The sequence below is a fragment of the Sus scrofa genome, chromosome 13, assembly GCF_000003025.6.
Source record: "Sus scrofa isolate TJ Tabasco breed Duroc chromosome 13, Sscrofa11.1, whole genome shotgun sequence".
Classification (NCBI taxonomy): Eukaryota; Metazoa; Chordata; class Mammalia; order Artiodactyla; family Suidae; genus Sus; species Sus scrofa.
In genome coordinates this window covers 28,600,108-28,615,895 of record NC_010455.5, presented here as the reverse complement: position 1 = coordinate 28,615,895, position 15,788 = coordinate 28,600,108, and the positions used below count along the sequence as shown (strand labels likewise).

The 15,788-nt window shown below is 44.0% G+C and overlaps 1 protein-coding gene across 1 annotated transcript in view; it reads right to left on the bottom strand.

Annotated features, from left to right (window-relative positions):
* The window catches only part of LARS2 (leucyl-tRNA synthetase 2, mitochondrial), a 167,550-nt gene that overhangs the window by 76,432 nt on the left and 75,330 nt on the right, over positions 1 to 15,788 (bottom strand). The window contains exon 7 of the mRNA XM_021068636.1: positions 15,304 to 15,447. Within this exon, the coding sequence (XP_020924295.1) occupies positions 15,304 to 15,447 (144 nt within the window). The remainder of the gene's footprint in view (positions 1 to 15,303; positions 15,448 to 15,788) is intronic.

Below are 15,788 nucleotides of genomic sequence, written 5' to 3'. Positions count from 1 at the left end.
TCCTGAGCTCCCTGGGAGAAGATGCCGTGTTTGGCATAATGAAAGGTGCCAGGAAGTTCAGAGGACACAGGGACATGAACTGCCCCATGAATGGACACTCACCAAGACCCAGGAAACTCTGGGCCAAACAGCTCAGGTCCTTTAACAGATCAAGTGTAAGAAAAGGGCAGGGATAAAGAGGGAAACCTGTCGATTAAGATGCTTAAAAGACATTATCAAATTTAAAAGGGAGGCATGTTTGGGTGATAAAATGTAGAGACATGTGAGGCTGTGACCATTCCAGAGGTCAGGACAGTGGCTACTTTGGGGGCTTGGGAGGCACATGCACTGAGATGGGGCACGTGCAGGGCTTCTGGAGTGCTGGCAAAATTCAAAACCTTGACCTACAAGGGTAGCTGCTTTAAACTAATTCAATAAGCTATACATGTGTTTTATACAGTTATCTGCATTTCCTTTTATAATAAAAATGTAAAAACAAACCAAACCTTACTCCTACATCTGGTATTACACAGATCACAACTCCTACCCCACACAGCTCCCAGAGAGTGAAGCATAGGGAATGCTGGCCTGTGAATGCTGATTCAACTGCAAACCCTCTCTCTGGCTTTTCTTTAAATCCCACAAGGGGCCTAGGGCTGTGCCTTGAACTGGGCAAATGCTCACTAAATTCCCATTTAATTCCCTCCACTCAAGCAAGAGACTCAGAGACCAGACCACAGACCCAGATTCCCAGCATCTAGGGACGGAAGCAATAACCTTTGTGGAGTGCTTCCTTCAGACCAGGTGCTTGTACGTGCGTTGCTTCGCTTTACCTTCACAACAGCACACGTCAAGGAGTGTTATTTCCACCTCACAGCTGAGAAAACAGGTCTCAGAAGTTTCCTCTAAGTCACCCCACAAGTAGGGGGTGGAACTGTGAAAGAGCACTGGCAGCAAGGGGCAGCAGATGCCCAAGTCCCTACTCACTCCTGTACCCTACTATGCAAGGACTCCTTTCCCGCAGGCGTACTTAAATCCAGCTTTCCCACACCCACATTTCAGATAGTTTCAGCTTACCATTCTCTGTGTTAAAAGAGACACTTATTAGAAATCTGCCTGCTTCTATGATCCTATTTATATTTTTATTTTTTTCCTGGAAGAAGACTGGTTAAAAAGTCATAGGGTTGGGGTTGTCAACTAAAGTCCTGTTTTTACAGCTGAGGACACAGAGGCTTACTCCCAGAGGTTTACCAATTCTACTCAGTATCATTTAGCTAATTGGAGGGGGGCCAAAACTCAGGTCTCTTAGTTCCCTACTCAGCTCTCATTTAACGACAGTGCACCTCCCTTTCTCCCCGGGGGCAAAGTGAACTTCTGTGGTTTAGGCTGCCCAGCACTTCTTGAGGGGTGGGGGTTGGGGGGGACCTGCAAGATGGGTGAGTGGGAGGACCCCACTACCACGCTTGAAAGGGGGTATTTTTCGCACCCCACTCTCATTCCCTATCAAAGCTAAACAGTGTAAGCAGTCATAGGCTGAGTACAGTTTTGGAACACTGAGGGGTGACCCAAAGGCACAGGGACAACTAGTTTGTTTAGTTATATATTTATTTATCTGTTTGGCTGTGACCACGGAATATAGAAATTCCAGGGTCAGGGACTGAACCTGAGCCACAGCAGCAATCCAAGCCACAGCAGCCACAAAGCTGGGTTCTTAACCCACTGAGCCACCAGGGAACTCCCAGGGTCGACTGGTTTAAAAGCCACACCAGAATTGAGAGGCTGGAGATGCTGCTGCCAATGGCAGCAATGGCTTAACCAGACGGTTCTTGGGACAAGATCTCAGCTGTGCCCTTGTTCTCCCTGATTCCAACCTAGGCCTGGACCTCTGGCTTTCCCATCCAGCTGTGAGGAACTTGATTCTGTTTGGATCAATTCCTTTTGGCTTAAGTTAACCAAGAATAACTTTGTTTCAACCAAGTTTCCTAACTAATAATGGATTTAAACCGCTTCAACATCCCGATGCATATCTATATTAGCTGAAACTGCATTGTCTTGATATCATTGGAGCAAAAGTGTAAAATCTTCAATATATGAATTATATAGTAATATAACAATAAAACATAATGTTAACAAACTATTAATCAATCTTCTGATACAATTATATATTTAGAAAGCTTGTCTGATTTAAGGGGTCAAAGATGCCAACAAGCACATAAGTAGGGCATGAGGAACTCTGTGAGTGACCTACGGTCTTTCCATTCCAAGGAACAATGAGATTCCGTTTAACTTCCAGGCAAACCTACAGGTTGTCTCACAGGATCTGATGTCTTTCCCATCAGATACAATCTACATCACGTGATCTGAAGATTAGCTCCATCTCCCACTCTATCCTCTCCTGCCACAGAAAATTCAGAGTTGACAGGTTCTGTTTCTGACCCACAAGAGCCCCTCCCTTCCCCTGCATTACTGAGCCCCCGGCTCTCATTGTGTTTTTCTTCTAGATTGAACTGTCAAGGCGGGAATACTTCTTAGGGAGGTGCTCTGCTTAAAATATTCAGATCTTGGGGAGAACAAAAGGTTCAAACAGAATGAAATGTGAATGTTTTGATATGCTAATTATGGCAGAAAAAAAGGCCACCTGCTTAAAAACCTTTACAAAGCTATGAATATTTTTAAAAAATCAAAAGAAATGAAAAAAAAAAAAGAAACCAAATGAAACCAACATCTTGAGAACAACATAGCAAGCCCTTTTTAGTCCATCTTGTAAAATAAAATCATTATTCAAGAATAATTTTTGATGAACTGGGCTCCAGAAAGCACCTGCCTAACAGCCTCCAACAAGCTCCCTTCTCCCCAGGCTGGCCCCATCGAGTCTCCACCAGAACAAGAACATACAGCGCTACAGCTGTTCAATGTAAAGAAGGGTTTTTATTTGTTTGTTTGAAGGTTTTCTGAGATTACGTCTGTTTTGCGGTGTTGCACATACAGTCACAGTGGAGGGTATCTATCTCATTTCATGTCCTTAAATTTGCCAAAGAGTTGGCAGTGCCTCTCTTCCTCCCCTGGCCAACTTCAATTTATAGAAATCTTACTGGTTTATAGAATCCCAAACATGCAGAAATAGCAGGGTTTTGAGACTCTTTACTAAAGTGCTACCAAACTCCTTTTCAAATAAAATCTGAGGGGCCCTGATATCTGAGAGTTGAAAGCTGACCTATTTTAGGAGATGCCCTGCTCTCTCTTCTAACCCCTCTTCATCAACTTTCAAGGCTTGGGCACAATTTGGAAACCATTAATTTATTCAGCACCCCTCATTTAATTAATGAAAAAATGTCTCACTCGATCAAGACAACAGCAGACCCCAAATACTGAATTATCCAGATCTGACTGTTCTGGGGGTGAACATGGTCAGTTTTGAGGTATCTTTCTGTAAATTAAAAAAAAAAAAAAGAGACAACTTCCATTTGCAAAACCTAGAAATTAACAATGTGAATGGACTCCTCGTTCAATTTGTACAAATAATTACTGTACTTAATACTCATCTAAAGTCAAATTGTAAAGTTTTCCTGGAGTTACCCTTTAGCATATATAAAACATTGTGATTTACAAAGGGGCCTTATAATCATTTTGCTAGGATAAGTCAGAAAGGAAGGACAGCCACCATTGCTCCATAGATACACTGCATGAATGAAGATGCTTTCAGAAGCTGAGACAGCATTGTACATGAATGAGTCTTAGCATGAGCCCAAGTTTAAGGGCATGGACGTTAGGAGATGGGCTGACGGAGACATCCAATTGAAAAGGCTTGAGTAATACAAAATAGAATCAGGAATAAGAAAGACGAAGATCAAAACTACAAAAGCTGGGGATAAAAGGAGGATTAGATATAACATGGCTAACCTTACTCTTTCTTCAAAGAAGCAAAAATAATGCCGGGAATAAATCGATACTTCTTCACAGAAGATAGGACGTGAGCTATAAAAGCATGAAGAACAAGGTGCAACAGTACCATAAATCAGAATTCTAGAAGACGTGGTTTTAAAAACATATCACATTTTTAAAGACTTGGTAAGAAAAAAAAAAAGTCTATGTAAACTGAGAAATATAGACCTTTTAAAAACAAGTGGATTTATTAGCTACTAAGGTGACAGTTGAGAAACCAGAACCTTGAGAGCTAAAGATGAATTTAATGAGATGTAATTAAAAGGGACACTTTTTAAAAGCTTAACACTTAGCCTACTTCTGAATCAGTGTGATCTGATTGGCAATTATTTTTGAATCATAACTTGTCCATATTTTTCCTAAAACTTACTGTTGTCAAGATTTCTTTATACTTTCTGTTTTTGGAATCATTTCAATGCAGTTACTCCAAAGACACAGTATATATTTGAGTTGCGATAAAGGAAGATCAATTATGAAGGCAGTAAGAAAATGTTTAAAAAATATCGAGATGTCCCCTCCGGAATATTCTAGAGGAATAAACTCTCATATCCTAGTCTCCCTCTTCGGCTTTGACTCTGGCATGAAGATTATACATGAAAAGGCTCTGACCTGGTGGTTACCTTGTTTACTTGCTCTGATGGACCTACTTTAACCTCTCTTCTGAAATGTGCTATGTATTTTTAGCAAAATCCATTTGTTGTGCCGTCTCCATGAAAAACATTTATTTACCAATACAGTTGTGCTATCCAAGGGTCTCAATTCCACAGGTGCTTTTAACTCAGAAAGGAAATAATCAGCTCTATGTAAGGCACCCTGCAGATGACGTATGACTTGGCAACAAGGTGTGCAAAAGAAAAGGAGGCACCGAGCAGCCTGGGCTTATATCAAGTGTGTATCTCAGAGCCACGTGAAAAGGAGGAGCAGGCCCAGTGCTATTAAATGGCTTCTGAAGAACTGGAAAGAAGGAAGGACTCTCTGGGGATGAGCAGCGGGATGACCCCGTGTGCCGGCCCTGTGACAAAGGATGTGGTGAAGGACACCAGGAAGCTGTGGTGCCAGCCAGACTGGCTAATCTCTTCTTATTTGTGTATTAACTCAGGCCACATATCCGCCTTTGTTGTTTTTTTTTCCTTTCTGACTCCAGTAACCCACTTTTTCAGCAACAAAATGATTTAAATTCCACTAACTTCCGAGAGATGGTGACTACAGGTTCTGAAATGTCACCACCACACTCCTAAGAATGCAGATGACAGAGGACAAACTCTCTCAGTGACAAAGCCAGCTGTCTGATGAGACAGCTTCTGATTCCCTGAGGGCACCCATGTCACCTCACTGCCCCTGGCTCCATAGGACAAAAGAGAGACTGCAACTGTGCCCCACGGGCGGGGAAGAAGTTAAATCGCTACACTGCAAACAGGACCTGTCACACAGCCCAATCTGTGGCACCAAGCTACCCCTGCCTGAAAAGCGGGTTTTATTCTGGGAAAGAGGAGTCTTGGGAGCAAGACTAAAAGCTTTTACTGGTCTAATCAAGAAAAAAGAAACGGGGACAGCAGTCCCAGGGGACATTCTGCTCAATTACCTTCAGGTTGGAAGCCCGCCTATAAATTTAAAAGTTGCAAGAACATAAGACCATCCCTTTCCAAGACATTCAGGTCTAAAGAAGATGTGTAAATAAATGCTGACATAATCCTGCTCTCAGGCTTGGTGTCTTACGATTATCAAAATTAACAATAATCATTATGGAAAATCTGGAAAAGAGAAAAAGATGAAGAAAAAAATAAGAGTTATCCAAAATCAACTTAAGCACCCAAGGAGATCACTATTAATATTTGTTCTATATCCTTCCATCCTATTTATATTCCTTCTTCTAAGTTGCACATTTTCCCCACAAATTCTGAAACGGGGGCATGTCTTACAATCAATGCTATCTTTGATTGACAGCACTTTTCATTCTTAGTGGAGCATAAAATTTAAAACCAATCATCTGTAAGAACTGATAAAACACAATATGAGTGTGTGTACTTGTAAACTAGTTTTTAAGATCATGCTGTTAATATACTTTTTTTCTGTAACACATATGCACATATATATATATATATGTTTTATATATTTTATTGGAGTATGGGTGATTTACGGTGTTAGTTTCCGGTGTATAGCAAAGTGAATCAGCCACATATACGCACACACACATATACATATACATTATTTTGCAGAGTCTTTCCCCATATAGGCTATCACAGAGCACTGAATAGATTTCCCTGAGCTATATATCAAGTCCTTGTTACTGATCAATTTTGTATACAATATGTGTATATGCCAATCCCAACTTCCCAAGCTGTCCCTCCCCCCATTGTTTCTGCTTTGGTAATCATATTAATATACTCCTTTTAAACCACTAGAGTTTGCATTTCACAGGTTCACGACTTATTACAATTCTAGAAAGGATGAAATCTCATTTTGAGCCAATCTAACATTTAGAAACAGCTACCCTGGAATAATAGTAAGCAAAATACAGAGAGAAATGGAAAGATTCTGTGGAAAACTGTCCCTTTCTATACGAAAACACTTCTTTTGAAAAAAAAAATGGAACTATATAATACGGATACGTAGGTATCTGCTAATGACTGTTTGCTTCCTTCAGCCACTGGATCAGTCTCACCGTTCTCCTGGCAGCTGCGTTCAGGAGGCCCTGGGGTGAGCAAAGGGCATCGGAGTAGAGGATAATGACATAAACATGACACTGCTCCAGCTCGGAGGCCAACAGGCCGATTCCATCAAGAACAAATGAGAAAACCTCCAATCACTGCACTTTCTGTTCCCCGGCTATTTTCACCCTCTCCCTGTACCTATCACATTTCCTCACTTGCTAATTCCCTGCCTTCCTGCAACTGCCTGCCTTCTGACCAACCAACCGACCACCTGCCCTCTGCATGTGGTTGCTGGAAATGCTTGGTTTTTTGGGAACTTGTGCTCAAGGGCAGGTAAACTGACCCAAGCAGGGTTCTGGCTTTTCTAGGCTCAGTTATAAAATGAGGAATGGGCTCTGTCAGTAAGTTTCAGGGGCACCTCAAGTGGGCCACCAGCCCCTCGGGGGGGCAGGGGGAGGGGAGGATGTGGGCTGCTTACAACACAGCAACACCCTATCCTTTTGTTTTCAGACATCACATCGATTTTATAATTTCCAGCAGCAGTAAAGGCAGGTGTGAGGGGCTTTGTTGGCTTTTTCAGGTGAGGGCAGGGATTGGAAAGCACAGGGAAGGAGCCTGAAGTGGGGGAACCTACACAATGTTCCCCTAGGTTTCTTGTAGTGTTAAAACTCAAATGACTCCCTAAGCTAAAGGGGTTCACTGGTGACACAGCCCTCCCCAACACACCCAGGGACTGCCACAACCAGGTGCTAAACAATCTCTTTCCACCCACGGAGTTCAGGCTAACACCCTGAGAAGGTAGGAGGCCTTTACGCTCCAAGAGGACCTGACCAGAAGCTTAGAAAGGCTACTTGGGGTTTAAGGGCAAGACAGAGGTTTACTTCTGTCTTCGTTTTTTTCCAAGTCAAATTGATAATGTATTTCATTGTTAACATGCCGTAAAAAATACATTATTAATTTTTCTCCCGTTTCCCCCTTGCAATTATTCCTTCCAGCTTGGAAACAAAAATAACAAAGGAAACCTTCTTGCTTGCAAAGCATGTGTGCCAACCTGGAGACTGTGCATTCCCTTTCTTCAGAAGTTCTCGTTCATTCTCACATGCGCTGGAGTGGGTGGGCAGGTAGGGCTCCCTGATGGGAGGGACAGGATGTGGGCAAGAACCCAGGGGTAAGGAAATAAGGCAGTCCTAGAGACTGGACCTAATACAGGCCACATAACAGTAGTCATTAGGTATCGGTGGGGGTCAGTCTGGAGGCAGGCAGGAAGGCACCCCAATTAGGGGAGAGGAAATCTAATTGCCTGTACTGTCAAGAAATACCATGGGTTTTCAAGTCCAGAGCTGAGACCCAGCCCTGTACCACCTCTGGTGACCTCTTCCAGGCGGAAGTTGCCCCTAAGGTCTGCTCAGAGGCAGCCTGAAGCCTTCCCCGAGCGGTCTCACCGTCACCCCCCGCTGACATTAAGGAGCCTGTTCCCTTGGCTGGGGCTCCAGGTGTCTCCTGATCCAGCACAGGCAGCTTCCTGCTTGCCTGCAAAGTGCCAGGGGACTCTCAGCCTCAAATCACTGACTTTCCTTTTGCTTCTGTCCCCCTCCCACCCCTGTCTACTCCCCGCCACCCTGGAGAAGCAGGTTAAACAGAGAACAGAAGAAGTATGAGATATTATGTAAGAAGGAGCAGAATTTAACAATTAGTTAGCTTTGTGAGACAGGGAGTTAAAGCCAGATCCTGGCGATGGGAGCAGAGTCTGCTATTTCCAAAAAAGAGGCAGTGAGGCTTGGGGGAGAATGGCAGGAAGCTGGCTCCAAGGGGGTCTGAGCTGGTCTGAGAGTCCTAGGGTCTGGGGCCATGTGGGCTCTGCCCCCTACCGCTCAGAGGCTGATAAACTGTTTTTCACAAGGAGGGAGGAACAAGGCCACCCTCAGCCTGGACTGACCACCGAGAAGCATGGTGGGGGTAAATGCAATCACTGGGCTTTTAAGGGAAAACCCTCAGAGTAGATAAACCTCAGCAATAGCATCGTTAAATCTGGCCCTAGTCTGTGTCCTCACAGCTTTTTATCCCAATGGCCTTGCAGAGAAGCTGACAGCTTGTTAAAGGTTTCTCACTTGTTCCTCTTGGTTCTCAGAAGCTTTGCTTCCTCAGCCAGCATCTAATCTGTGCACATGCACACCATGCGAAGGCCCAGGCTGAATACATGAGGCAACATTGGGGCCAAGGGTCTTTGGATGGGGGGGGGGAGAGCAAGTCACCAAACCTCACTCACTGATCAGTCCTTTTGCAAAGTTTTCTGAGAGCACTGGGTGACCGGATGCTGCTGTGAGGAGATGTTTCCCACATCACCTGGGATCTGGCTGCTGCTCTGGGGCTGGGGGAGGATCTGAGGGCAGGAGCAGAGTGCTGTACAACAGCCCCCTTTCCAGGAGACAGCCAAATGCTTTCTCAAGCAACTCAGGGCCTCAGGATCAGAGCCAGGGCGCCCAAGGGTCCCCATTCCAGAGTTCAGGGGAGTTGTAAGCAACCAGGGACACATGTTGGGGACTAGACTCTTATTTATTTATTTTAGTTTCTTTTTGGTATTGTTGTTGTTTTAAATGGCTGCACTCTTCGCATATGAAAGTTCCTGGGCCAGGGACTGAATTCGAGCCACAGCTGCAGTAACGCTGGATGCTTTAACCCACTATGCTGGGTTAGGGATCAAACTCACACCTCCACAGCAACCCAAGTTCCTGCAGTCGAATTCTTAACCCACTGAGCCACAGCAGGAACTCCAGAGACTAGACTCTTGTACTACTGTTCCTCTAGGGCTGTCTTTCTGCTCCAGCCTCCTCCTTCACTTTCCCAAAGAGCTCCTGTCATGAACCTCACTCCCTTCCCTCACCTCCTTGCCTCTCCAACACCAGATTTTCACTCTTTGCAGGGTCCAATAGGACCAGTGCATTCTGGTAAAGGCACTTTTACTTTGCCTGCAAACTCCACTTGCAATCTGGAGAGGAGAAGCACAAGGGGCAGGGAAATGTGGGCTGATGACCTGCCATCCCTCTTGATTTCACAAGGCCTCACTGTCCGCTTCATGACAGCAGAAATTCTACTTGGAAGTACTTGTAAAGCGTGAAGTCTCCTGCATGCCTAGAAGGCAACAAAGTGCTCTCTTGCAGACACTGTGCACCTCTCCTCTTTCATCTCGATCCTCCTCATGATACCGCCTCAGACCACTTGGGCAGAGCTGGGGGCTTGTCCTTGCCTCCTCTCACCCTCCTGCAGTGTGACAGTGGTCCCAAAGGCTGTGACCTCTCATGTCTGTGACTGGCTCCTGCACTAGCCTCCAAGCTCCCAAAGAGCAGGGACACCAGCTTTTCTCATCTGTAGTCTTAGCACGTGGGCCAGGCACTTAATAACATCTGGGGAGAGAAAGACTGGACTCAGACTACCTGAGAAGTGGGACAGTGGGGTGAGAGGTCAAGCACCCAGATTTGAATCCCAGCACTGTTACTTAAGACCAGTGTGTGCCTCCGTTTCCTTATCAGGAAAATGGGGATAACAGGTGGCCCTACCCTGCAAGGAGTAACGTGAAGGTTCAATAAGATGGTGTAAGTAAAAGCCTGAGAACTGATCAGATCAGGGCAAGCAGGGAGGAAGGGGGAGGTGATCACAGACTTGGTTCATATTCCAGCAGTTGCCAGGTAACTCCAGAAAGCTGAGAAAACACAGGCCCCAATTTTGTGTCAGGGCTGTCTAAGCCCCATCATCTAAACGCCAAAGCGGAGCCCATGTATAGGGCCCCAGTGGCTGAGGGCCTGCAAAGAGGCAACACACAAATCGAAACCTCAAATCTATTAGGAAAGTTCAAGTGGAAAGCTGTCTCTCTATTTGTCTCGCCTTCCAATTGTCACCCTGCAGACAGGAAGCGAAGCATTCATTCCATCAGGCTCTGGATCCCTTTTGCCTTCTGTGTGTGAGTCTCCAATCTGCCCTCCTCCCCTTGCTCTCAGGCCACAGTGCTGCCCACAAGAATCCTCCCACACATCTCCGCCAAGATTATTCATGTTCCTCAGATACTCCTCCTGCCAGTTTTCTTTTTCACAGAATAAGTGGCTGAAATCACTTTTAACGTTTCATAAAGCAAACAATCCTAGGAAGACTGGGTGGGGGGTAAAGGGAGAAAAATCAAATACATCACAGAACGGCCTTAATAAAGGATTTTTATATTTCCGAGTTCCCTGTAATTTTCACATCAGGCATCATCTTTATAATTTGGAAGCTAAGTGAATGAAAGGAGGGCTCCTCCACAGCCATGCTCCCAAGCAGACCACCAGCTGTACATCACAGAGGCAGCTCACAGGCTGCGAAACCAAATGTAAATCCAGAGCTCTAAAGATAGCTGTGGCAGGCCGGGCTCACTGGCCATCCCAGCATCCATTCCTCATCCTCTTCCTCCAACCGCCTTGACTGCAGAAGCCAAAAATTGTGAGACTACTTTCCTAGTCTCCCTTGAAGCTGGAGGTAGTCACAGGACACAATTGGGGCTAAGAGAACATCAGTGAATTTTGCTGGGGGTTTGTGGAAAATTCTTGCTTTCCAGTCACTCACACTGCCTCTACTGCTTCTTTCTGTCTTGACTGGAAATGTGATGTCGGGAGCTGCAGCAGCCATCTTGCAACCATGAGTAGATGGGCAGGAAAGGCCATGAGAACCATGGAGATGTCAATGCAGAGCCCTATCCCAGTTTGGTCCCAACAACTAGGACTTCTTATGTGGGAAAAGTAACCTCTCATTTGTTAGGCCACCATAACTTTGAGTTTTTAGTTACTTGGCAGCTAAAAGCATTACTGATTCACTATCTCATCCTTATCTATAAAAAAGGACCTCACCACTAATTCAACACTATTACTGCCATACCAGGTTTTAAAGTAGATATACTGTCTCACTTGATCTTCTTTGATGTTTTGGACCCATTTATCCAAGCATCATTATTTGTACATCTCTACTCAAATGACTCATGGCCACTTTAGGGTCAGGACAGTGTCTCTTCCAGGACTCCCTATCCCAGGAAGTACCTTGATCATTCACTTAGTGTCCAAGTTAGGGTCTTTTTATCTTGTACACACTCTCATCTAATATCACTAAGTTCAACAGATTTCATCGTCTAAATATTTTTCTAACCTACCCATTTCTTTCCACTAACACCTAAGCCCAAGTTATGCATACCTGCACCTTTGGAATAGCTGTCTAACTGGTCTCTCTACATTCATACTTGCCCTTTCCACAGTGAATTTAGAAAAATACAAATGTAACCATGTCATTTCCTCCCTTATAATCCTTTAATGGTTTCTTGTGGCCCCCATGATAAAGTATACATTTCTTAAGATTTAAATGGTGTTGCCTGATCTGGGCCCTAACCACCTCTTAAGCTCCTCCAGCCCTATCCTGAGTCTCTCCTCTTGGCTGTCTGAGTTTCAGCTCTAATGTCATTTCAGCTTCTAAACCTTGTCATTTACATTTCTGTTTTAGGGCTACTACTTATTATGTTCTATATGGGGGGAGGAGGTTCTCCTACGGCTCTATGGCCTACTTAACCCTTTCTCATCCCTCTGCAGCCCAAACAATACATTTTCCATTTCAGATGTTGTACTTTACTGTTCTAGAGTTCCAGTTTTTTTTTTTTTTAAACAGTTCCCATTTCCCCTGTTTACCCATCTGTTCATTCATTATGAACATCTTTTCCTTTAAGTTCCGGACCATTTATATAATAGATGTCTCTGTCTTTATCTCCCAATTCCAACACTGGGACTATCTCAGGATCTATTTCTATTGGGCTGGCCCCTTTTCCCCTCCTTTATTATGACTCACAATTTCCTGATTCTTTGCATGTCTAAGAATTTTTTATTATATGTTGGACATCACAGATGAAATTAATCTTGCATCAAGTCTAGATTATGTTGTTTGCCTTTAAAGGTGTTGAGTTTTGTTCTGAAAGTTCCTTTTGAATTTGTCATGCTTACTTTAATTTTTTTATTGAGATGAGTCTATTTTGATTTTGTCCTTGGTCCTAGGGTATCATCCACACCTGTAATACATAGCCTTTTTTGGGGTCTCAACTACATACTTTTGGCTAGGCCATAACTCCAAGGTCTCAGAGACTGTGCAGCCCTCTGATATCTCTGTTCTCCTCTCAATCCCATAGCAATCACTTTCTATTAGGCCTTGTGGAGCTTCACTTTGTGCAGGTATGGCCCTCAGCCAAAGTCCTGCAGTGAACATAGATTTCTGCCCACCCCTACCACTCCCATGCCACTCCCTCTTCTGGTTTTCAGGGCAAACCTAGCACTGACCTCCAAAGGTAGATTTTTCAATAATTCTGTATTGGAGTTCGGCAAGAACCAGGCAAGTCACCATGGTAACTAAACATTTCTACTGAACAGTTGAAAATTCACAGCTGACAGTTTAAAGAATAATGCCACTCAGTTAGGTTATTACATTTCCAGTTAGAGGTTAAGGTCAAAACAAAAGAGCTAATTAGGTGGCCTTTCCACCAATGCCTATTACAGAGTTATCTGACAGGTCCTTGAGGTGACCTGGCAACCCTCCCAGGAATGCAGTGGACCCTAACTGTCAGCAGGGAGGGGCTCCCGCTGCCTAGGGTATTACAGAAAACAGTGTCCTCAGCTTTCTTCTCATTTGGGCTCTCAAAACTACCAGTGTGCTTAAAAGGAGCAAGGTACCATGTTAACAAGTTCTAATGAGTAGTCTTCCAAATCCATATGCCATTCTCTGCTACATTCTGAATAAATGGAAATGGGAAAACCGTCTCATTTAAAGCATGTCTTTTGAGTGAGAGAACTAGAGGTCATATAACCATATGGCATTGGTATTCTGAGTTGGTGTACTCCAGTTCTAACTCAGCAAAGTTTTGTAGTGATCAGAAGTTAATTATAACTTTGTGCTTTCTTTGCATATAAGAAGTACAGTATGGGATCCAACCCAAAGTCCATTTCAGTCGAGTACTGCATCTCTGACGGAAAAACCCATGGGCTATCATGGAAGGTACAACTCTCCTTACGGTGACGACCACAGAGTAACAACTTCCATGACACACCATCAGCAGACTTTCATGGTGTCTTTACCTTTTCAGATCCTGCCTCCTTCCAGTCTTAGGCTAACACAGAGATCATCAAAATGCCACAGGAAATGTCCCTGATTTGCTCTGATCACTTCTCTCTGGCTCAATTCCTGAAACTTGGTAAGCTCAAAGACTATCTTGTACAGACTGGTTCTGGCATACCCAGAACAGGTTATTTTGCTCAGTCTAGTGGTGACTTAATAAGCAAGATCCCCCTTTCAATGGTCGGTTTTATCTTGAATTCCTAAAAACATGAAGAAGCAGAGGCACCTTAAAGATTACTTGGGGACCTTTCACTGACAAGGAAACGGAGGTGCAGGGACTCACACTAGCTTACACAGTTAACCAGAGACACAACAAGAGTCAAAGTCCATACAGATGGCCAAAAAACACATGAAAAGATGTTCAACATCACTCACTATTAGAGAAATGCAAATCAAAACCACTATGAGGTACCACCTTACACCAGTCAGAACGGCCATCATCAAAACGTCTACCAACAATAAGTGCTGGAGAGGGTGTGGAGTAAAAGGAACCCCATTACACTGTTGGTGGGACTGTAAATTGGTGCAACCACTGTGGAAAACAGTATGGAGATTCCTCAGAAAACTAAAAAGAGAACTACCATTTGATCCAGCAATCCCACTCCTGGGCATCTACCCAGAGAAAACCACGATTCACAAAGACATATGTACTCTGATGTTCATTGCAGCACTATTTTCAATAGCCAAGACATGGAAACAACCTAAATGTCCATCGACAGAGGAGTGGATCAAGAAGATGTGGTACATATACACAATGGAATATTATTCAGCCATTAAAAGGAACGAAATACCGGCATTTTTAGCAACATGGATGGATCTAGAAATGATCATGCTAAGTGAAGTCAGCCATACAATGAGACACCAACATCAAATGCTTTCACTGACATGTGGAATCTGAAAAAAGGACAGACTGAATTTCTTTGCAGAACAGATGCTGACTCACAGACTTTGAAAAACTTATGGTCTCCAGAGGAGACAGTTTGGGGGGTGGGAGGATGTGCTGGGGTTGTGGGATGGAAATCCTGTGAAACTGGATTGTGATGATCATTATACACCTACAGATGTGACTAAAAAAAAAAGTCAAAGTCCAAAGCTTTGGTTCCTGGCTTCATTCACTTTCATCCTGGCCTTCCCTCATGGAGACTGCCATCTCTTCACTCCTTTTAGTGAGTGGACACTTTGAAACATCGTTCTATCTTTCTGGAGGTCTTTATTAGAACTACATAGGTAAGGATACATATTTCCTTTCTAGCTTTATGCTGATATAATTGCAGATAAAGATGAATGTCTTTTGGCCTCTACGGCAGTAAAACACGATGTGTCGAAAGATCAGCAAACAAGGGCTTAAATGACAGCCAGGTGCTATTCTTGATTTCCAACCAAAGGACCCAAACCCAACATCCTCTAAGTGAGTGACCCTGAGGCTCACGTGGTTCCTGTCTGTGCACCCATGGCTCTAACAGCTCTTCCTAGAGTTTACCCCCAACAGTGAGACTCTCCAATACCCAGAAAGACCTTGGTGTTGTCTGCCGACATGTATGCATTATGTGTCCAGGCTGACACTCACCTTTGCATAAGCAGTTGTCTTAATAAACCACTGTCTGAGGTACTTCTGTTCCACCTTTGCTCCAGAACGCCACGAACAGCCATGTTCATCCACCTGCTCGTTGGCAAGCACTGTTTGATCCACTGGGTCCCAGTTAACCAATGCCTGTTATAATTCATAAGACAAAATGGTGCAGTCTGGTGAGCATACTGAATAGGATCACATTGAAGTTCCTTACATGTGAGGAAAGGTCTGCAGAGGCAGTATCTCTGCTCTGAGACTTGAGGGCCTCTCCCTGGAGCATCGCTTGGCAAGGAGATCACAAGCAAGCTGTAAAAAAGAACATGAACTACCTCTGGGCTTTCATCTTTTTAGAACAGGTTTGGAAAGGAAAGCTGTAATCATGTGCCTAACTCAAGTTTGGTATCTGCTTGCATTGGTGGTTGGAAATTTTAGTAAGCAGAGGAAAAGAAGAAATAGTGGTACCTAGAACTTAGCAGAACTGG